This window comes from Narcine bancroftii, chromosome 6 (genome assembly GCF_036971445.1).
Source record: "Narcine bancroftii isolate sNarBan1 chromosome 6, sNarBan1.hap1, whole genome shotgun sequence".
Classification (NCBI taxonomy): Eukaryota; Metazoa; Chordata; class Chondrichthyes; order Torpediniformes; family Narcinidae; genus Narcine; species Narcine bancroftii.
In genome coordinates, this window is record NC_091474.1 from 240,924,264 (window position 1) to 240,947,583 (window position 23,320).

Genomic DNA, 23,320 nt, shown 5'->3' on the forward strand with positions numbered 1-23,320 from the left:
GTTTTGGATAGATGGATCAAAAGAAAATTTACAGATGTCTGTAAATACTAGTTACCAGAGGCCATGCATTTAAGGTGAGCGAGAAAAAGTTTAAAGGAGATATGTGGGGCAAGGTTTTTTTTTCTAATTGTGCCTGAATTGGGCTGTCAAGGGTCGTGGCAGAAGCACTAAAGAGGTTTCTTGATAGACAGACAAACGTGCAGGGAATGTTGGGATATGGATCACATGGAGGCAGGAGATTCAGTTTAATTTGGACATCATGCTCAGCAGAGACTTTGTAGGCCGAATGGCCTCTTCCTGTGCTGTTCTATGTTCCACGTAACACATTCCATTGCAGTGCTCCTACAGCTTTTTAAAAATATTATCCACAAAGGAACAAGGGATTCAGAGAAGAAATGATCATAGAACCTTATAAACATCCCTTTCTGACAATTAACCATATAACCATTTACGGAGCGAGAACAGGCCATGTCGGCCTTTCGAGTCCGCACTGGTTCACTAGAACAACTCCACTAGCTCAAACCTCCCTCTCACCGCCAATAACTCTCCAACCCCCTCATCTCCATGTACACATCTAAAATGACAGAAGGGTCCCTGCCGCAACTATCTCATTTGTATGCCCAGTTAGGAATTTTAAAATTAAGTAGAGCTTTTGGCAGAACAAGGTAATTAACTTGAAGACAGGTTAAAAAAAAAATTCTGATCAGTCAAAACTCATTGCTAAAGTCCACACACCACTGCCATACCGCCATGTCTGTCCATATCCTCATCCTCAGGCACTGTTAAACGAGGCCACCCACAAATTCAAGGAAGACCTATCTTCTGCCTCGTCCATCTCTAATCAGACGGAATTAACATAGAATTATCTAAGAGAGAGAGAGAGAGAGAGAGAGAGAGGGAGAGGGAGAGAAGGGGAGAGAGGGAGAGAGGGAGAGGGGGAGAGAGAGGAGACAGAAATCAGTTCCAGAGGGACAAGCTCGCAAACTTTGGAAGGCTGCCTGGTCAAAAGAGGAGATTGGCGGTGTGAAAGGTGACCTGAAAGAAAGAGGATCATCTGGAGAATCCTGAAGGGGGCAAGTTTCGTCAGCAAGACTGATTGAGAAGGAGTCAGTTGCGGATGTCCCGGAAAAGGAATCTCTCTGAAAACCAGCAAGAACCCTCCTGAGTGGTAACCATTTGCCTGTTAAGCACCAAAGCCTACTGAACTTTGTTAATGCTAACTTCTGTGCACAGTACAAGAATTGCCTGCAACCCGTGAGATTGGACAGTGAACCAAAGAACTTTTCTAATCTTAAATATACTTTACACACACCCACACTTAGTATTAGAGGGGGGATTAAGTAGTTAGGAAAGTTAAGTAAGTAGGTTAAGTCATAAGTTAGAGTTTAATTCTGTTTTCTTGTTCAATTATATTAAAAACTACTTTTGTTTAAGTAACCCTGTGTTGTGATGCATATCTATTGCTGGTGGTTTTTGGGGTCCTCTGGACTCCATAACACTAGCCATACAATAGCTACTTGTTCCCCCCCACTCCCCTCTGCCAATCCCCCATTTGAATTGAAATCTGTTCACGTCAATTATTTTATATCGGTCACCAGGGTAGGACAGCTCCTGAATTTTCACCCGGTTCTTTCTCCCAGATCACTTCAGTGTTATAAAAAATAATGACATTTCCCCCAGATTTCTGTTATTCAAAAATCTCCAAACCAAGATTCAATGATGAGCCAGCAATACTCTTTTTAACTTCAAATCCTCCTCTGTAAGAAGTTTGTACGTTCTCCCTGTGTCTCCGTGGGTTTCCTCCGGATGCTCCGATTTCCTCCTATTTTCCAAAGACGTACGGGGTAGGAGATTGACAGGTCACATGGGTGCATTTGAGCAGCATGGGCTTGTGGCCCAGAAACAGCACGCGCTCGTGCTGAGTCTCTAAATAAAGTTTTAAAATTACAGCAGTTAAAGTGGCCATTCAGCCCATCACACCTGCTCAGTTGAAAACAAGCTCTCCAGCCTACCCTTAATTCCTAGTTTTGATTAATATGCAGGTACAGATAGTCACCCGACTTACAATGTTCTGACTTACAATATGATCAGAATCCGTTTTGAATAAAGGTAAGTCAGGGTCTACCTGTATCAACATGGTTGGTTCTCCTTCTCAGAAGGAAATGCTTCTGTCCAATCAGCGCAAACAGATCGCTTCCGGCAGCAGCGGGGACGTTGGCCTCCCAGCAGGAATCCTACCTGTATAGGTAGACCCTGACTTACGATAAGTTATACTTACAATACGAGTCCTGGAACTGTACCCCATCCGTTTTGAGTAAAGGTAAGTCGGCATCTACCTGTACAGGTTGCACCTCTCTTATCTGGCGCTCTGTGGTCTGGCAACTTCCATGGTCTAGCAGGTTTGAATCGGCCGCTGTTAGTACAAACTCTTTAGACAGCGCGGGACTCGAACCCTGGTCCTAATCACTGGTGCTGTAAAGGCATTATGTCAACCATGCCACCCCACATATTAAGCTTTGGGCGAGGTGTCAGAGGAGTCGGGGACGACCAGTGGAGGAGGAGCGAGGAGAGAGTTTTGGCATGGTAAGGACTTTAAAAGTCAAATACTTACTGGGGCTCGGGCCTAGTAGTTCGGGTGAGGTATCGGAGTTGTTGGAGGCATCCAGTGGAGAAGGGGCAAGGGGAGAGTGACGGGGTTAATTGGTAGAGGGCCAATAAAAGAAGGGTAAGGTAAAGGAGCGGCCAGCAAGGAACGGCCCAGCGAGTGAGTGGCACAGAGGAGTGGGATTCAGAGGCTTTGGCTCACGAGGCTTTGGCGAGCAGCAGCTGAGGTCGAGCTTGTTCGCATTAAGATAAGGCTGGTTAGTTGATTTGTTTCTTTATTTTTGTTTCTTTCCACTGCATTTGAGGAAAGGGAAAGAGAAGGGACGAGTGAGAGAGCAGTTTGCTGTTCTCAGTCTCAGATGTGGGAGGTCCTGGAGTCTTCTAGTCCATGTCTGCCCCAGGTGCGCTGAGCTTCGGCTTCTCAGGGATCATGTTAGGGAAGTGGAGCTGCAGCTCAATGACCTCACTCTGGTCAGGGAAAGTGAGGGCGTCATAGACAGGAGTTAGAGCCAGGTGGTCAAATCTGGGCGACAGTTGGTCAGTTAGGAGAGGGAAAGGGAAGAGTAAGGTGCTAGAGAGGACCGCTCTTTGACTACTGTTGAGGGCGGGACAGCCTAACTGGGGGAAACAACAGTGGCAGGACTTCTGGCACAGGGTCGGCCCCTGTGGCTCAGGAGGGTAGGAAAAGGAAGAGGAGGGCAGTCATCATAGGGGACTCAATAGGTAGGAGGAGAGAAAGGGGATTCTGTGGATGCAGTAAGGAGAACCGGATGGTGGTTTACCTCCCTGGTGACAGGGTCCGGGTCCAAGATATCCTAAAATGGGAGGGAGATGAGCCTGAGGTCATGGTACATGTAGATGCAATGATGTAGGGAGGAAGAAAGAGGGGGTCCTGAAAAATGAGTATGGGGAGTTAGGTAGAGAGTTGAAAAGAAGGACCACAAAGGGAATAATCTCGGGATTACTGCCTGTAGAATGCGACAGTGAGAGAGGAACAGAATGAGGTGGAGGATAAATGCATGGCTGAAGGGGTGGGAGCAAGGGGCAGGGATTCAAGTTCCTGGACCACTGGGACCATTTTTGGGATATATGTGAGCTGTACAGAAAGGACGGGTTGCACTTGAATCCCAGGGGAACCAGGATCGTGGCGGGGACATTTGAACAGAGAAACCTTGTAGATAGTGTTTGAGGGCGGAAAGGCAGGTGATAGAGAAGGGAGATGCTCTGTACGAAGATTGAGGGGAGATGGGGAGATGATAGAAAAAGAACATAATAAAGTTGTCTGTGAAGCTAGGGGCAAATAGAGTAAGAAGTGGGAAATCTCTGAAATGCATATATTTTAATGCTAGGTGCTTTGTAAGGAAGGAGGATGAGCTGAGGGTATGGATTGACACTTGGCAGTATGACGTGGTAGCGATTAGTGAAACCTGATTGCGGGAGAGATATGATTAGCAGCTAATTATTCCTGGATTTCGTTGCTTTAGGTGTGATAGAATTGGAGGGGCAAGAGGGGGTGGTGTGGCATTGCTTGTCAGAGAAATTATTACAGCGGTGCTTAGGCAGGATAGATTAGAGGGGTCATCCAGAGAGGCCATTTGGGTGGAATTGAGGAATGGGAAAGGGGTAGTTACACTTATAGGGGTGTATTATAGACCACCTAATGGGGAACAAGAACTAGAGGAGCAAATTTGTAAGGAGATAGCAGATATTTGTAATAAACACAGAGTTGAGATTGTGGGAGATTTTAATTTTCCAAATATAGATTGGGAAACCCATTCTGTGATAGGGCTGGATGGATCGGAGTTTGTAAAATGTTTACAGGGTAGTTTTTTAGAGAAATACGTAAAGGTACCGATAGAGAAAGGGCAGTGGTGGATCCGATCATGGTAACATTAGCTTCAATGTAATTATGGAAAGGGATGGGTCAGAGTCTAGGGTTGAGGTTTTCGAGTGGGGAAACTAGATTTGAGGAGATGAGAAAGGATTTATGAGGAGTGGATTGGGTCGATTTGTTTTAAGGACAGGAGGTAATAGAGAAGTGGAGGTCTTTTAAAGGTGAGATTTTGAAGGTACAAAATCTTTATGTTCCTATTAAGTTAAAAAGCAGGGTCAAAAGTTTGAGAGAGTCATAGTTTTCAAGGGATATTGGAAACTTGATTCGAAAAAAGAGGGAGACCTACAATAAATATAAGAAACAAGAAGAAAAGATGTTCAGAGAATATGCTGAATGTAAAAAGAATCTTAAGAAAGAAATTAGAAAAGCTAAAAGGTGGATTTAGCAAACGATGAAAATAAATGCAAAAGGTTTCAACAAATATGTTAATAGCAAAAGGAGAGTGAGGGATAAAATGGGTCCCTTAGAGAATCAGAGCAGACAACTGTGTGTGGAGCCAAAAAAGATGGGAGAGATTTTGAACAAATTCTTCTCTTCGTTATTCACTAAGAAGGATATTGATTCGTGTGGGGTGAAGGAAGCAAAGAGGGTAATTATGAGACTGTAGTGATTAAGAAAGAGGAAGTACTGAAGCTTTTGAAACATATAAAGGTGGATGGTCTCCAGTTGCCGAAGGGATTTCCCCAGGACCTTGAGAGAAGTTAGTGAGGAAATAGCAGAGGCTCTGACAGTGATTTCACAAATGTCATTAGAGACGGGGATAGGGCCGGAGGATTGGCGTATTACACATGTGGTTCCTTTGTTTAAAAAGGGTTCGAGGAGCAAGCCAAGCAATTATCAGCCTGTAAGAGTGACGTCTGTGGTAGGTAAATTAATGGAAAGTGTTCTTAGAGATAGTATATACAAGTATCTGGAGAGACAGGGTCTGATCAGGAATTGTGCGTGGAAGGTCATGTTTGACCAAACTTGTTGAATTTTTTGAAGAGGTGACTAGGAATGTTGATGATGGTAGAGCAGTGGATGTTGTCTACATGGACTTCAGTAAGGCCTTCGATAAGGTTTCGCATGGAAGGTTAGTTAGGGAGGTTCAGTCGTTAAGTACTAATTTTGAGATAGTCAAATGGATTCAACAATGGCTGGAAGGGAGATACCAGAAAGTTGTAGTGGATAACAGTTTGTCAGGCTGGAGGCCGGTGACAAGCAATGTGCCTCTGGGATCTGTATTTGGTCCCTTGCTGTTTGTCATATACATTAATGATCTGGATGATGGGGTGGTAAATTGGATTAGTAAATATGCAGATGATAATGAAATAGGTGGGATTGTGGATATTTAAGAAGATTTTCAAAGATTGCAGAGGGATTTGGACGGCTTAGAAGAGTGGACTGAAAGAAGGCAGATGGAGTTTACTGCTGAGAAGTGTGAAGTTCTTCATTTTTGAAGGAATAATCAAAACAGGACATATATAGTAAATGGGAGAGCATCGAGGAATGCAGTGGAGCAGAAAGATCCAGGAATAATGGTGCATTGTTCCCTGAAGGTAGAACCACATGTAGATAGGGTGGTGAAGAAGGCTTTTAGTATGATGGCCTTTATAAATCAAAGCATAGAATACAGGAGTTGGGAGGTGATGTTAAGACTGTTCAAGGCATTGGTGAGGCCAAATTTAGAGTACTATGTGCTGTTCTGGCCACCGAATTATAGGAAGGATATCAACAAGGTAGAGAGAGTGCAGAGAAGATTTACAAAAATTTTACCTGGGTTTCAGAATCTAGATTACAAAGAAAGATTGAGCAAATCAGGTCTTTATTCTTTGGAGCGTAGAAGGCTGAGAGGGGATTTGATAGAGGTATTTAAGATTATGAGAGGGATGGATAGAGTTGTTGTGGACAGGCTTTTTCCATTGAGAGTAGGAGAGATTGAAACAAGAGGTTAAGAGTTAAGGGGCAATAGTTTAGAAGTAACATGAGGGAGAACTTCTTCACTCAGAGTGGTCGCTGTGTGGAATGAGCTTCCGGGAGAAGTAGTGGCAACAGGGTCCTTTTTGTCATTTTAGGAAAAATTGGATAGGTGTATGGATGGGAGGGGAATGCAGGGTTATGGGCAGGGTGCAGGTAGGTGGGACTAGAGGAGAGGACTTAGTTCAGTGCAGATTAGAAGGGCCGAGGCCTGTTTCCATTTTGTAATTGTTATATGGTTATATATTTACATAGGGAGTTCCCTCAGGGGTCAATTTATGTTTTCTGCCATTTTCTGTGGTCCGGCAATGGCCAGGTCCAAACTTTGCCAGATTAAAGAGGTACAACCTGTACTTTGTAGGAACTACGAGGTTTCTGTCTCCTCCAACTACGCAGGTCTGAGTTTCAAGTCCCCAACAATCCACTGGATGCAAAATGATTGCGGTCAACTCACCTAAAGTCATTCCATCAATTTAAATCAGTGGTGAAATAGAAGTGGAGGGAACACCTTGCATGCTGAACAGCATCTCTGGGGAGATGAGCATTTAAAATTTCAGCTCAGAATGGGAAAACCACTGCGAGCACTGTTCCGGAAAAGCAGGCCAATCTCTGCACCCAACTTAATTTCATGCAGCTCAACCACATTTTTCTTCAGCCTCATCTATTCCAAAAACAAACAACTAAAGACTATCTAATCATTCCCAGCAATAGCTTGTCTTTGTCAATATCCTTTATACCCTTTCCAAAACAATCCTTGTGGTGACTCAAACCCACAGTAGTTTTACTCCCATACCTTTCATAGCTACAGGATTAATCCGTACACTTACATGCTTAAACTCAGAAAGGGAAATTTTCTCTCACAACTGGATGTTTATTATTTATCTGCAGCAAATTTTTAAGAAGAATGAGTTACTTACCGTGATTGTCTGTTCTTCTTGCACTCGGACAACTGTGAAACAAATTAAAAGCCAGTGAGTGAAAACCATTCTTTATGGTACAGAAGCTCTGACAGACCAATTCTGAGGAACTCAGAATGTGGGGAAGTGGGTCAGGGAATGCAGATGAACTCAAAAAAGGTGTGAGGTGTTGCTCTTCGACAGGTTAAATCAGGGCAGGATTACACGATTAATATTAGGGCCCCAGGGGAGAGTTAAAGACCAAAGAGACTTTGGTTTGTATAGGTGGGCCGATGGGTCTGTTTCTCTGCTGTAGTTAGACATCATGCGACAAAACAGAAACACATCTCTTCACTGAACCAGGTCAAACAACCTCCTGCTCATCAACAAATGTGGATTTGATTAAAATATTACCAACCAAAATTAAAAAGGAGATTCTTTTAGTTCCACAACCCACGATCATTTGTCTGGAGTCAACAAATTCTTCCTGGGTTGTGTCCGGGTGCTCTGATTTCCTTCCACATTCCAAAAATATACAGCTTGATAGAATACACTGGACAATGTAAATAGTGCCTTGCAATTTTTTTAAAAATTAATTTCAAGGTACAGCGCATTACAGGCCCTATGATCCATGAACCGATGCTGCCCCAAATACCTACAATTGATAGTGTGCCACTGTTAGCTCAGCGGTCAGTTCAAAGCTGTTGCAGCACCAGCGATCAGGACTGGGGTTCAAATTCTGCTCTGTCTGTAAGGAGTTTGTATGTTCTCCTCCCCCCCCTCCCCCGTGTCTGTGTGGGTTTTCCCTGGGGGGGTCCAATTTCCTCCCACCCTTCAAAACCCATTGGGAGTTGCAGGTCAATTGGGTGTAACTGGACGCCACGAGCTCATGAGCCAAAAGGGCCTGTTGCTGTGCTATATGTCTAACTTTAAACTACAGACCCTCCACTGGCCAATTAACCTACAAAGCCCATACTTCTTTGGAACGTGGGAGGAAACCGGAGCCCTCAGAGGAAACCCACACAGATCACGGAGAGAACCCTCACAGTCAGCCCCGAGTTTCAAACAGGGTCGCCGGAGCTCTAAGTGTCGAGCTATCTGCACCGTCCCTGTTGGCAAAAATTGAATCTTCGGGTGGTTGTGGGGAATGTGAGCTGTTGAAAAGTATGTGGGTTGAATGTATATTAAAAAAAAATCATTGGATTAGCGTCAGATTGAGGTAGAGGAGCGTCTGATCAGCATGCACTCAGTGGGCCGTAGGGCCTGTTTCCATGATGTCTGCTTCTGTGGCTCCAGATTCAACACAAATGACCTCCCCAAATATAATAAAACATTCAATTGACTTCTATTAAATGGGGCTTATTGCATAAAGATCCAACAACAGCATCACTGAACTGGACCAAAACTGAAAGGACCACTGCAGACATCGTTATTTAGCTCCTCATCCTCCAGTAGTAGTGATTGTGTTTTCCTTGTATTCTGGGAGCATCGTGACCATTGCTGGATTTAATGAATAAAACCACAGCTGTATTGAGGCTTGGCTCAAACAAAGGACGATACACTGCAATGATGTAATCAGGTTACCATTAGACTCAATGGCAACAATAGAGTGTTCTCTGACACTGGACAAAGAAGATTTTGCTTCCTGGATACTTTGGATAGATAGACTTTAGGGATTTTAGGCAGCTGACCATAAAAATCAACATAAAATGTTCCTATCAGTACCGCTTTTTTAGATATCACCTATTTTTGTGATTTCCTGTCATATTTTAAGTCTATCAGCCAGCATATTGCCCACAAAGAAAGTTGTTTTGATCAGTCCAAGCAGGCCTGGGCATGCACTCAATCCAGGTGCTATGCAAGTTGTCTTAGACCTGGGCAGGCTTAGTCAGGATAGATGCAGGCAGGTTATAAAAGCAGTTCACATATACAGATGCTGTAGATATAGATTGAACACATATTGATGCACATGTTCTTCAGGCCACAGCATAGTGATACTTCACAATAGCATTTATTGTCTTCAGGAAGATTCAATACAGCAGAAACGTTTTGTCAATGTCGCAATAGCTGCGATACATTCGGTTACTTTTGCAACAAGTATATGCTTAAGGCTCAAAGATGCAACATGGCTGCATTTATTAAAAAACTTCGGTTGTAAAATTGGTGACCAATGAAAATGCTGGGCTCCTCATATTTGTTGTACAACATGTGCAGTCAACCTGAGAGCTTGGTTCAGAGGTACTCAGAACCAAAAGGCAACTGGAATCCATTAATCCAGACCGAGGTACTCTGAGTATAAATGAAAATCAGCGGCAAAACATTATTGGGTCAGTTGAACTAACACAATGTGTCAGCGTTATTATATGATGAAACCTGCCAAATTCAATAAAAGTCCATTTAATGTTTCCCCAACTTCCTACGTGATACAGCAAATCTGAAATTATCTTTGTATTCAGCTTGAAGTAGTCTATCAAAATGCTCATGTTTTTTTTCCAGGAAGAAAATCTTTTGAAAAATTTGTTGTCCAGTGTTTTCCAGGAAAATAGGAAGAAGAGACCAACTTCAAAAAATTACTTTAGGTTGGCGCAGCAGTTAGCGCAACATGATTACAGCGCCAGCGACCTGGGTTTGAATCCAGTGCTTTTTATAAGGAGTTTGTACATTCTTCTCCTGACTGCATGGATTTCCTACCGGTGCTCCAGTTTCCTCCCACCCTTCAAAATGTACATAAGTTGTAGGTTAATTGGGGTATTTTAGCGGCAAGGGCCTGTGGGTTAAAAGGTCCTGTTACATGCTGCATGTCTAAAAGCAAGATCTGGAAGAAGGCCTTGGCTTGGCTAAGGAAAACCCTAAGGTGTTTTAAATGACTTACAATGACAAGAGTGAGTGTAGGACCTACGAGAGATAAAAGAGAGTGTCTGCAGGCAGAGGAGGGGGGGTGGGTGAGATCCTAAATTTATCATTTGCTTTAGTGTTCTCGAAGAAGGACCTTGATAAATGTGAGGTCAACATAAAACAGGCTAATGTGCTGGCGTATGTGGTGTTTAAAAAGGAGGATGTGCTGGATCTTCTTAAAATTATTAGGATAGAAAAGTTCCCGGGACTAGACGGGATATACCCCGGGCTCTTACAGGAAGGCAGAGATCGCTGGAGCGTTGGTGATGATCTTTGCTTCCTCCCAAGCCACAGAAGAGGGGCCAGAGGATTGGAGAATGACAAATGTAGTTCCCTTATTTAAGAGGGAGAATCCTGGGAATGATAAACCAGTGAGTTTTATAAGTATTTAGAGAATCATAGTCTTCTCAGGGATAGTCAGTATGGCTCTATGAGAGGCAGGTCATGCCTCATAAGTCGAAATGATTTTTTTTCCCAGGATGTGACTACAATGAAGGTGGAAGGTGAAGACGCATTTTGGTAAAGGGAAGAGAGGTTTAGTTTGACAAGGTTCTGCATGGTAGGCTCATGAGGCAAGGGAGCAAAGGAAATTTGGCTGCTTGGCTTCAGAATTGGCTTGCCTGCAGACAGCAGAGGGAAGAAGTAGGTAGAACGCTTTCTGCCAGGAGATCAGTGACTCATGGTGTTCTACATGGACAAGTTCTGGGTTCCTAGCTCTTTGTGATTTTTTATAAAGACCTAGTCAAAGAAGTGGTGGGGTGGGTCAGATGATACAAAGGTTGGAGGTCAGAATCAGAATTTATCGCCATGAACAAGTCATGAAATTTGTAGTGTCACAGTGCAAACATTCATATTATAACCATCTTACAACATTACTATAAATTTAAAAAATAAAAATAGTGGTGCCTAAAAAATAAACCAGTGTCTTTGGTTCAATGATTTATTATGTTGTGAATCGTGCTGAAGGTGGTCATAGGTTATAACAGGATATACGTAAGATGCAGAGTTGGGCATAAACACGAAATTAGTGCTCTTTTGAAGGTCGAAATTGAAGGCAGAGAATGTGGTTAATGGCAGGATTCTTAGCAATGAAGAGGAACATAAAGATTTTGGGTTCTAGGTTTACAGATCCCTCAAGGTTGTCATGCAAGTTGAAGGGTGGTTACGCCAGTGTACGGTACGCTGGCCTTTATTAGTTAGGTAATTTGAGATCAAGAGCTCTAAAAACTCTGGTTAGACCATGCTTGGAATACTGCGTTCTGTTCTGCTCGCCTCATTAAGGGAAGGATGTAAATACTTTAAGAGATGATGCAGAGGAGATTTACCAGTATGTTGTCTGGATTGGCGAACATGTCAGGCTTTTCTCTTTAGAGAGGTGATTTATAAGATTATGTGGAATTCATTGCCACAGAGGGCAGTAGAGGAAGGTTCATTAAATATATTTAAGAGGGAATTAGATATATTTCTTCAGTATAAGGGTATTAAAGGTTACGGAGAGAAGGCGGGGACGGGATACTGAACTTTAAGATCAGTCATGATCTCGTTGAATGGCGGAGCAGGCTCGAAGGGTCGAATGACCTACTCCTGCTCCTATCTTCTATGTTTCTATGAGAAGCAGTCAGCACCTTTTCGTTGGGGGCAACAATAGCAAATACCATAGAGCATCAACTTAAAGTGAGTGGGGGTAAGTTCAGAGGATATATCAAAGGTAGTTTTTTTTTAACTAAGAGTGGTGGATGCATGGCCAGAGGTGGTGGTGGAGGCCGGCGAAATTGGGACAATCGAAAGCCTCTTAGATAGGCACATGAATGGGAGGAAAGTAGGTAGGGAAAAATTAGTGTTGTGGAATAAGTTTCCATCGTGGGCTGAAGGGCCAGAACTGTGCTATCCAATTACCTGTTTTCACATATCATATTTTTGACAGTCCCCCAGGATCAAGAGACTTCCAATCTATCTTGTGGGTTTTGAGGTAGATGATGAGGTTAAAAGGGGGTACACAGAGACAGCCACAGAGGGGCAGAAAGTGAATGATGGGGCAGGGCTCAGAAAGCACGTAAATTTTCCCATTTTAACGCACAAAAGGGCTGGGGAAACACAGCAGGACGTGCGGCGTTCTTTACAGCAAAGAGACATAACCAAAATTTCGGGCCAGAGGCTTCTGGCCAGATACCTGCTGAGTTTCTCCAGCGCTTTTGGAAGTTAAAGTCTGCAGACTTTCTTAATAACTACATTGTTTTTCAGTTCTGTTGCAATGCCCTTACAACTATTGCAACTGCAGGCTTTTTAATAACTACATTGCTTTCCAGTTCTTGTCAGCTTGCTGGTGACTTGAATCGTTAACTGTTTCACTTTCTCCACAGATGCTACCTGAAAGGTCTCAGGATTTCACCCTTTTGTGTCAGACTTGCTCTGTCAACAGAGGGCGGAGCGCAGGGAATCCCGACCCTCCAACAATCAATTGGCTCCTACGCCTGCCAATCAGTCCAATCTGCCGGCCAATTGGCTGCAGACCCATCAATTCGGACGTGGCCCGCCCCGCCAACGTCACCGCGCCCACGCAACGCCGCTGGCCCCATCGCCCTTACTTTCCCTCAGCCCTCGGGCCGGTATCAGGCTTGGAGTGAGTGGCATCCGGTGCTTTTCGATAGCGGCGGGGAGAAAGCGCCGTCCGGAGGTCCAAAGGGACGGAGCTGCGGCCGTTCGACAAGCCCCGAGCAGAACACGCGTGCCCACCGCCGCCATCTTCCAACGGTGGTGTGACGGTCCCGCCCCTTCCGCTTCCGCGGGGGCCGCTGTCAATCAAACGCAAGGTCGGCCACAGAGCACGTGACTGGAGAGGAGTTGATGAAGAGTTTGGAGTTGGCTCCCCATTCCTGCCCTTGGATGCTGGTTGACATGATGAATGCCAACAGCAATTCTTTCTTTGCTCAAGATTCCAGCATCTTGCAGCTGTTGCGTTTCTCTTGGGAGATGTTGTCTGGTCTCAGCTGTCTTCTTCCTGTTAATTCATGAAATGAATGGAGAGAAACCCTGAAACTTGCCGCATCCCAGATGACCAAGTTCCCATTAAGACGAATCGCCTTTGCCAGCACTTACAATGCTCTACAAAACCACACTTGGAACATTGCGTTTAGTTCTGGTCGCCTTGTAAGGGATGTGGAAGCTTTGGAGAGGGTGCAGAGGAGATTTACCAGGAAGGCCGAAATAACGTAGAACTGAAAGGAGCTGTGGTAGTACACCACCGCCTACTTCAGGGGGCAACCTCTGTACCTGCAGGAGTGTAAGGGGACAGGACAACACCTGGCCAGCTATCAATCAGTCGGCCTGAAGGGATCAAGCCCCACCCGGTCGGGTGTCAATCACCCTCTGGGGTATAAGCCCGCACCGGCCTCCCGAAGCTCACTCAGGGTTACTGTAAGCTACAGCCAGCCTGACTCTGTGGAAGTCTTTGTGGATTAAAGCCTGTTGTACAGTCTTTACCTTGTGTGTGTCTGATTCTGGCTAACAGCACACCACAATTTAATCTGCAAAATTTTCCCACGACTGCCATGGAAAAACTCCTGAGCGCAGGGAGCTTCGAAGTCGACCCACGCCACACGATTCGAGATCTGGCAGCACACGGTCAAGGCAATTATTGAGGCACTTGAAGTCAGCATCCTGGACTCAGATCGGAAGAGGTTGGTCCTACTCCAGTCAAAGCTGGGTCCCCACGCCTTCCAGGTAGCCAAAGGCTGCTCCACATACAATGGACACTCTTGAGAACTTGTACAAGCCCCCCATGAATGCAGTCTGTGCAAGGTACCTCTTCAACACCCGAGCCCAGCAACCTGGGGAGATGTCTGAGTCTTACCTGGGACACTTGCGGGAGTTGGCCCGACCATGTCTGGCTGCACCCGGGGTAGGTTTAGAGGAGGTCAAGAGGCTGATCCAGGACACCTTCGTCCAAGGGCTACGCTCGAGGGCCATACAGCAGAAGCTGCTGGAAGACAATATCTATGGCCTAACCAAGACTATGGAAATGGTCCAAACCCTGGAAGCAGCAGCTCTGCACAGCGAAGCCTTCGATTTCAGGTTCCCCCAGACTCTCATATGTCCCTCTCACACTGCAGCTGCAGCCGCAGACCGAGCAGGGGCAGAACATCACTGCGGCAGGCACCCAGCACCCCTGTAAGTACTGTGGATTCTCGTGTGGGTCAAATCAATGATCACGCCAAAACTGCCCAGCTAGGACGCAGTATTATTCCTGATGTGGCAAGAAAGGCCACTTTGCAAAAATGTGCCTCTCAAAACCAGCCGGCAGCTCAACAGCCCTCTATGGCCTCCCCGCGGACCCCTCCACGTGCGCGTGCTGGGTGGCGGCATTGTCCCCGTGATGACTTCCACCTTCCCCGACTTCGACGGTGCAACATCCGGCCCCGCCAGCGACTGTCGCAGTGTGTGCCCCGAGCAGCTGCACCAGCCCCCGCCCTCGCCAGCAGCGCTCACCAAGAACCACAGCGATGTCACTTCTGGCTCACGGCGTGATGTCACTTCTGGCTGACATAATGGCGTTTCACTGCCGCAGGCCGCGATGACGTCACTTCCCCCAGCGCAATGGACATGGCTGGGGAAGGAGGCCAGCCACGCAGCAGGCCACCACGTGCAGCTGCCATCTTGGACCAGGCAGCGGCTGACACGGAGGGCCCCCGACGACATTGAGAATGACATGGTCAACACGAGCGATGACCAGGCTGCCCTACCGATGCTTCCCACGCTTCCGAGTGCCATTGGCTGCCGCACCCAGCAACCAACGTCGAAGTGGTCAACACGGGCGATGACCAGGCCGCCCTACCGACGCTCCCCATTTCTCCAGAAGCCATAAATCGCTGCGCACAGCCGGAGAGCAAAGACTCTGACTCTGAGACGGTCCTGGCTGCCACCAAGCTGACCAGGGACATCCCTCACGACCTCGGGCACTCAATGATGGACGTGCAAGTCAACGGGCAGGTAATGAAGTGCCTGTTCAACAGTGGCAGCACTGAAAGCTTCATTCACCCGAGTATGGCCCACTTCCTGAAATTGAAAGTCCACCCCACTACCTGCTCGATCGCCCTCGCTGCCAAGGATAAGACTGTTAGTACCCTCGGATGCTGCTTGGCCGATATAACTGGGAGGGGAGACTTATAAAGGGTTCAGACTCCTGGTCATGCCAAAACTCTGCGCCCCAATCCTCCTGGGCCTGGATTTCCAGTGCCACCTGCAGAGTGTTACCCTTGCCTTCGGGGGGCCCCAACCTCCACTCACGTTACACAGCATGCCAATCTACCAGCCCCAGCCAACCTGCGGTCTCTCCACATTGCGCATCACCCCACAGCACTTTTCCCACATCTTGCGCTATGCTGCAAGCCAATCGCCACCAGAAGTAGGCGCTATTGCATCACAGACAGAGACTTCATCAAGGCGGAGGTGCAGCGACTCCTGGTGGAAAGCGTCATAGAGCCCAGTAACAGCCTTGGAGAACCCAAGTCCTGGTGGTCAAAGGGGGAAGTAAGCAGACGATGGTTGTGGATTATAGTCAGACCATTAACCGGTCCACCCAGCTGGATGTCTACCCCCTGTTGAAGATAGCCGACATGGTCAACGAGATAGCCCGCTACTGGGTTTTCTCCACGATTGACCTGAAGTCGGCATATCACCAAATCCCCATCCACCTGATGAACAAGCCCTACACCGCCTTTGAGGCAGATGGGCACCTGTACCAGTTCTCCTGAGTTCCCTTTGGGGTCATGAACGGGGTCTCCATTTTCCAGCGGGCGACGGATCGCATAGTAGACCGGCACAAGCTGAAGGTGACATTCCTGTATCTGGATAACGTCACTATCTGCGGCCGTGACCAGCAGGACCACGATACTAACCTGGAAAATTTCCTCCAGACATCCGCGGAGCTGAACCTCACTTACAACAAGGAGAAGTGTGTGTTTAGCACCACCCGCCTCACCATCCTGGGGTACATCATGGCCCATGGAGTCGTCAGCCCAGATCCTAAAAGGATGCACCCATTAATGGAGTTACCCCTCCCCCCCACACTAAAGGCCCTCTGCAGGTGCCTTGGCCTGTTAACTTATTACTCGCAGAGAGTCTCTCGCTTCTCGGATGAGGTCCGCCCACTGGCCCAAGCTACAACTTTTCCCCTCTTACCCGAGGCGCAGGCAGCCTTCATCCGCATCAGACAAGACATCGCGGATGCCACAATGCAGGCTGTGGATGAGGACTCCCCTTTCCAGGTGGAGAGTGATGTCTCCGAGGTGGCCCTCGCTGCTACCCTCAACCAAGGGGGGGCGCCCCATCACTTTCTTCTCCAGGACCCTCCATGGCTCCGAGCTAAGGCACTCCGCCATTTAAAAGGAGGCCCAGGTGATTGTGGAAGCAGTCCGCCACTGGCGCCGCTACCTGGCCGGCAGGAGATTCATCCTCCGCATGGACCAGCGGGCCGTGGCATTCATGTTTAATGTTACCCACAAGAGCAAGATCAAGAAGACAAGATCCTGCGCTGGAGAGTCGTGCTGGCAACCTACAGCTATGACATCCAGTACTGCCCAAGGAAGTTTAACGACTCCCCCGATGCCCTCTCTCGCAACTGCGCATCTATGCACGGCGAAAGGCTGCAGGCACTGCACGAGTCCCTCTGCCATCCGGGTGTCACCAGGTTATAGCCTTTCATTAAATCCAGAAACCTGCCGTCCACCATCAGGGACATCAGGGACATGACCGAGGCCTGTCGGGTCTGCGCGGAGTGTAAACCCGCTTCTTCCACCCGCCCCAGGCCCACATTATAAAGGCTACTTGGCATTTTGAGCATCTCAGCATAGACTTCAAAGGGTCCCTGCCTTCCACAAACCGAAATGTCTACTTCCTCACAGTAGTGGACGAGTAGTCAAGCTTCCCTTTCGCTATCCCTTGCCCGGACACCTCCACAGCCACCGTCATCAAGGCCCTGGGGTAGATTTTCACCATGTTTGGCTACCCCGCTTTCATCCAAAGCGACAGGGGGTCTAGCTTCATGAGTGATGAGCTGCGCCAGTACCTGATGGCGAGGGGCATCGTGACCAGTCGCACGACGAGCTATAACCCGAGAGGCAATGGGCAAGTGGAACACGAGAACGGGGTGGTCTGGAAGGCAGTCCTCCTGGCTCTCGGGTCGAAAGGATGGGCCGTTGAGTACTGGTAGGACGCCCTGCCCGAGGCGTTCCATGCCATTCGGTCACTGTTGTGCACAGCTACCAACGAGACCCCTCACGAACGTCTGTTCTCATTCCCCAGGAGGCCGGCTCACGTCCCTGGGACCGGTGCTCCTGCGTAAGCACGCATGGACAAACAAGGCCGAAGCCCTGGTCAAGCAGGTCTTCCTCCGACATGCAAACCATAACTACGCTTACGTGAGGTCCGGCAGTGGCAGCGAGGACACTGTCTCAACCAGGGACCTGGCACCAGCAGGAGCACCCACCACACCACGCCACCCTCCAACTCAGGATGACACTGACCAGGCATACATCCCCATCCCCAAACAGCTATGGGCTACGTAGGACTTTCTGGACCATCAGGGGCACGCTTCAGCATTGGGAGATGAACCCACCCCCCCACCCATCCAATACGACCCTCATCCGGCCTCCTCGGCCACCCCTCCGCACGGCACCACACCAGCCACACAGACCCCTGCGCCAGCCGCCTCCCACTTCACCTCCAACCAGTGACCAGGAGCCAGTCCTACGACGTTCACAGAGACCCCGGCAGCCGCCAGATCGTCTCAGCCTGTAAATATTGTATGTATATAGTAGGTGCGATTCCTTGTTACTGCCCCCCACCCCCTAAGGGACAATTTTAAAGAAGGGGGTGAATGTGGTGGTATACCAGCGGCCTACTGCAAGGGGCAACCTCTGTACCTGCAGGAGTGTAAGGGGACAGGACAACACCTGGCCTGCTGTCAATCAGTCGGCCTGAAGGGATCAAGCCCCACCAGGTCGGGTGTCAATCACCCTCTGGGATATAAGCTTGCGCCAGCCTCCCGAAGCTCAGAGTTACTGTAGCTACAGCCAGTCTGGCTCTGTGGAAGTCTTTGTGGATTAAAGCCTGTTGTACAGTCTTTACCTTGTGTGTGTCTGATTCTGGCTAACAGCGCACCACAGGAGCATATGCCATGGGCCTCAGATTTTCAAGGGCCCCACGTTTACCTACAATGAATTATGAGAAACATTTTCATTTTCATCTTTGTGCAACAGTTATGAAATACCACATTATTAGTCTGTGTTAATAACCCCAATTAAGGGTGATACTTGGCTAAAATCGCTAACCTTACATTTAAAGTTAGGGATTTTTAGCCAATTATCGTCTTTAATCAGTATCTCATAGCCGCTGCACAATGGTGGAAAAGGAAGCAGGCAAGGAATGGTCCTCGCCTCAGCCCCTCAATCAGCTGGCTGGTTTTGTCCGTTTACATGTCAGGGGATCTGCATGCTGCGGATAGCAGTGGGGAACGCAGAACAGTTCCAGCTGCGTGGGGGAATTATGGGTAGCGAAGACAGTAATTGATCCTGCATTGAGCCAGTCACTCTTATCCCTCATTGTGCATGCACCAGCTGGCGCTATTTAGGGCCCCTTTAAAATAAATGCTACAGGCCCTGTAATACCTTAATCCGGTGCTGTTACCAGCACGTTGCCTGAATTGGAGAACGTGTCTCATGAGGCAAGATTAATAGAACTAGGGGTTTCCTCCTGTAGCAAATAAGAATGAGAGGTGAGATAATAGAGGTCTACAAGATTATGAGAGGCATAGATAGTTTGGACACCCAGCACCTTTTTTTCCTGGGGCGAGAGTAGAAAACACCAGAGGCCATCTGTACAAAGTAAAGGGAGGAAAGTTTAGGGGAGACATCAGATGCAAGATTTTTTTTACAGAGAGTGGTGGGTGCCTGGAATGTATTGCTAATGTATGTACAATAGGGACATTTAAAACACTCTTAGATGGATGTAAGAGGGTTATGGGTGTGAGGTAGGGAAGGTTTAGATTGTTGAGTAGGTTTACATGGATTGGCACAACATTAGGGGTCAACGAACCTGTACTGTGCTGTGGTGATTCAAATAATCTCTTTGATATATATTTAATGTTGTGAGAATTTCTGGCTCCACCACCCCCTCAGTTTGTTAAAAATCATGGTGATAAAAATATTCTTTGGATTTCCTCTCGACCTCTTGTACCAAATTCAAGTTTATCTGACTACATATACAGCCAGTCAAAGAACTACATTTCCCAACAAGCAATGCGCACAGTTGGGTGGAAACTGGAGAGCACCATAAAGATATAATTTAAAATAAATGTATATAAACATTTTGGAATGATTAAATCAGTTACAGAATACTTTTCACCAAACTCACAGCCAGCGGGAAGAAATTATTTCCCAGCCTGCCAGCCCTGATTTTGATGCTCTTGCCCCTTCCCCGTGATAGTGGGATGAAGAGAGAGGGGATTTGATAGAGGTGTTTAAAATTATGAAGGGAATAGATAGACTAGATGCAAGTAGACTCTTCCCCCTGAGAGCAGGGGAGGTTGAAACAAGAGGACACAAGTTATGGGTAAGGGGGCAAAATCTTAGGAGAAACATTAGAAGATGCTTCTTCACTCAGAGAGTGGTGGCTGAATGGAATAATCTTCCAGAGGAAATAGGTGAGGCAGAGTCAATTCTTTCATTTAGGAGGAGGATGGAAATATACATGGATAAGAGGGGGTTGGAGGGTTATGGGCGGAAAATAGGCAGGGGGATCTAGCGGAGTTCTTTGAGTGAACCGGAATGGACTTGAAGGGCCAAGATGGCCTGTTTCCATGCCATAAACTGTTATATGGCTATGTGGTTGCTGGATGGAAAGGGTCCTCAATAATTCTTTGAGCCCTATTTAAGCAACGGTCCCGGTAAATGTCATCAATAGAGGAAAGGGAGTCCCCAGTGATCTTCTTGGCCGTTTTGACGACCCGCTATATTGACTTCTAGTCCGGTTTAAATCTACGCTTTCAAGTTTTCTATATATTAGCTGTGGGGTGGGGGGGAGGAAGTTTCCTACTATTTATCCTAAATATGTCCTTCATGTATCCTTCTGGAAAAGTTTGAAGCTCTTGGGAAGTCAAAGACAAATTTAATTTTTCTGTCACATTCAGCCTGGTATAGGGAGAAGGATTCATTTCGCGAGATGACATGCAAGTCAGCCCTGACATGCAGGCAGTTGTCCAAAGTGGAAGGTCAATAACGCACAAGGGTTACAATGAAGGAACAATTCAGGTGTCTGATGGATGTGGGGAAAAATTGTCTTTGAATATTCAAGTCAAGTTTATTATCAACTGATGGTACAAGTACAACCTGACGAAACAGCATTATCTGGTCGATAGACAATAGGTGCTGGAGTTGTTCCTCCAGTGGCGCACAACTTCCACTATGGCCTGGGCCTCCTTTGCGATGGCTGAGTCCTGAAATTCAGGGCCCTGGAGGGTTTGGGAAAAGAAAGCTTTTGGGCTGCCCGCTTGGTTGATCGTGGCAACCAGGGCAAATTCAGATGCATCACTCTCCACCTGGAAGGAGATGGATTCATCCACAGCGTGCATCTCTGCCTCTGCGATGTCGCCCTCGATGCGTGTGAACATCACTTGGGCTTCTGCCAACAGGGAAAACCTGGTAGATTTCACCAGGTTTGTCTGCGTAATTGAGGACCCATTCGGCGTAGTAAGAAAAGAAACTTCTTCAGGACCTTGAGGGTCTGGGCCAATGGGAATTCCAATAGGGGGCACATCCAATCAGGGTTGGGATGGATCAATAGTTGGTGGTAGGCTGACTTGAGGTCATTAGTTGAGACTGGGATCTGGGCGATCTCGTTTACCATGTTGGCGATGCAGGTTGTGGGTAGACGTCCAGGGTGTGAAACTGTTTATGGTCTGGCTGTAGTGGATGACCATGTGGTGTTTCTCTCCTCTCTTAACAAGCATCACCTGTGCCCTCCAGGGGCTGGTGCTGGGTTCTATGATCCCCTCAGCCAGAAGCCTTTTGACTTCTGCTTTAATGAAGGCTCTGTCCCCGGGGCTGTATTGCCTGCTCTTGGTGGTGATGGGCTTGCAGTCGGGGGTGAAGTTCTCAAACAGGGGCTGGGATCCAGAGGGTAGAGAGGCCACAGGTCATGTTCAGAGGGGGTGGGAGGCTCAAGAGTTTGGTGTTGCAGACTGTGAGGGGTGGGTGTGGGCCGTCGAACTGCATCCAGACGCTCTGTAGCTGGCACTGGAAGTCCAGTACCAGTATTACTGACGTGCAGAGGTGGGGCACGATCAGGAGTTTAAAGTACCTGTACTCTGTATCCTGCACAGTCAGCATCACACTGCAGCAGCCTTGGATCTCGACTGAGTGAGATTTAGAGGCCAAGGAGACCTTGCATTGTGCCGGGGTAACTGCAAGGGAGTAGCATTGTACCAGGGTGGATGAAGCTTTCAGTGCTTCCTGTGTCAAATAAGCAGTTTGTGGTGTGGCTGTTAACCTTGACAGTCATCATCACCTTGGCCAGTTGATGTGGGCTGTCTTGATCGAGGATGATGGAGGCCAGCATCTGATCGCTGTCCGAGTTGCTGCTGTATTGGTTCGGGGGTGCCCGCCAAGATGGTGGCATAGGACAATGGATCTCAACGTTTTTCTTTCCACTCACATCCCACTTTAAGCAATCCCAATGCCACCAGGGCTCTCTGATTAGTAAGGGATTGCTTAAGGAGGGATGTGAGTGGGAATCACTGCCCTCGACCCAATTGTGACTGAAATATTTTGCTTGAGAAAAATTGTCATTGGCCTGTTTCCTTTGGGAGTTCTGAAACCGTGCACATAATAAGTCAATTAGGTACAATTAAAACAGCAGGTTTCAAACTTTTTCTTTCTGCTCACATCCCACCTTAAGCAATCCCTTACTAATCACAGAGCACTTATGGCATAGGGAATAATTAAAGTGGGATGTGAGTGGAAAGAAAAAAGTTGAGAACCACTGGTCCAGGGGCCACTCTCTCTGTGACTCCCTCACCACCCCCTCGATACCGATACCTACCCCTGTGGCCACAAGAAATGTTGCACTTGTGTCCAACACCTCCTCCCTCATCACCATTCGAGGCCCCAAACAGTCCTTCCAAGTGAAGCAACACTTCACTTGTGAATCTGCGGGAGTCATTTGCCGCATCGGGTGCTCCCGTTGTGGCCCCACTCTATGAGAGAGAGACTAGGCACAGACTGACAGATCGTTTCTTTGAGTACTTTTTCTCTCTCCACTGCCATAACATGTCTCTCCATGGCCTCATGCGCTGCCCATCCATATTGGAGATCAGCACCTTTTATTCTGTCTGGGTACTCTCCAGATGGCATTAACATAGACCTCTCCAGTTTCTGTTAAACCCCTCCTCCAAACACTCTCTTTCCCCATCCTTCTGTCTCCCCACGTCCCCCCATCCCCTTCCCTCTCAATTCAGAGAATGACCTTCTCCCACTATCACCACAGCCCTTCTCTTCTACTCTTCTACCTGTATCTGAATATGAACTCTTACCTGGTGGTCTGTCCTACTCCCCCTGCCCCTTCCTCTGAGGCACCAACAACAACTCCAAAAGACTGAAATTATGCTTTTATTCACAATAGAATGGAGGTACGTCCATGCTGGTCGACGGTCCTGAACTGGGGAAGGGGGCTGTGGAACAGCCCCCTTTAATCAGGAGTCTGGGGTGGGATGGGCCACAGGTACAGTTGGCCAATGGGAGTTCCCGGACAATGAATATACAAACAGTGGTTACCACATCTTCCCTTCTCTCCCCATCCTCATCTTCTTTTATTCAGACACTCTTCACTTCCTATAAATGCTGCGTGATCTGGTGAGTGGTTCTGGTCACCCAGTCAAGGGAAAAATATTGTTAGGCTGGAAAGGATGCAGAAAGATTCACGAGTATGTCGCTGGGACTGGTGGGCTTGAATTACAAGGAGAGGCTAGGACTTTATATCCTGGACCTTAGGAGGCTGAGTACGTACCTTTTCTCAATAATATCTC

General features: G+C 47.4%; 1 protein-coding gene across 4 annotated transcripts in view; it reads right to left on the bottom strand.

The window, feature by feature from the left end:
* mrps18a (mitochondrial ribosomal protein S18A) overlaps window positions 1–13,011 on the bottom strand; it is a 136,526-nt gene extending 123,515 nt beyond the window's left edge. For all 4 annotated transcript variants that reach the window (XM_069887802.1, XM_069887803.1, XM_069887804.1 and 1 more), the window contains exons 1-2: window positions 12,831–13,011; window positions 7,372–7,403 (exon numbers count right to left, since the gene is read on the bottom strand). In XM_069887802.1, coding sequence (XP_069743903.1) covers window positions 7,372–7,403; window positions 12,831–12,987 — 189 coding nt within the window. In that variant the 5' untranslated portion in view covers window positions 12,988–13,011. The remainder of the gene's footprint in view (window positions 1–7,371; window positions 7,404–12,830) is intronic.
* Window positions 13,012–23,320: the final 10,309 nt, after the last annotated feature.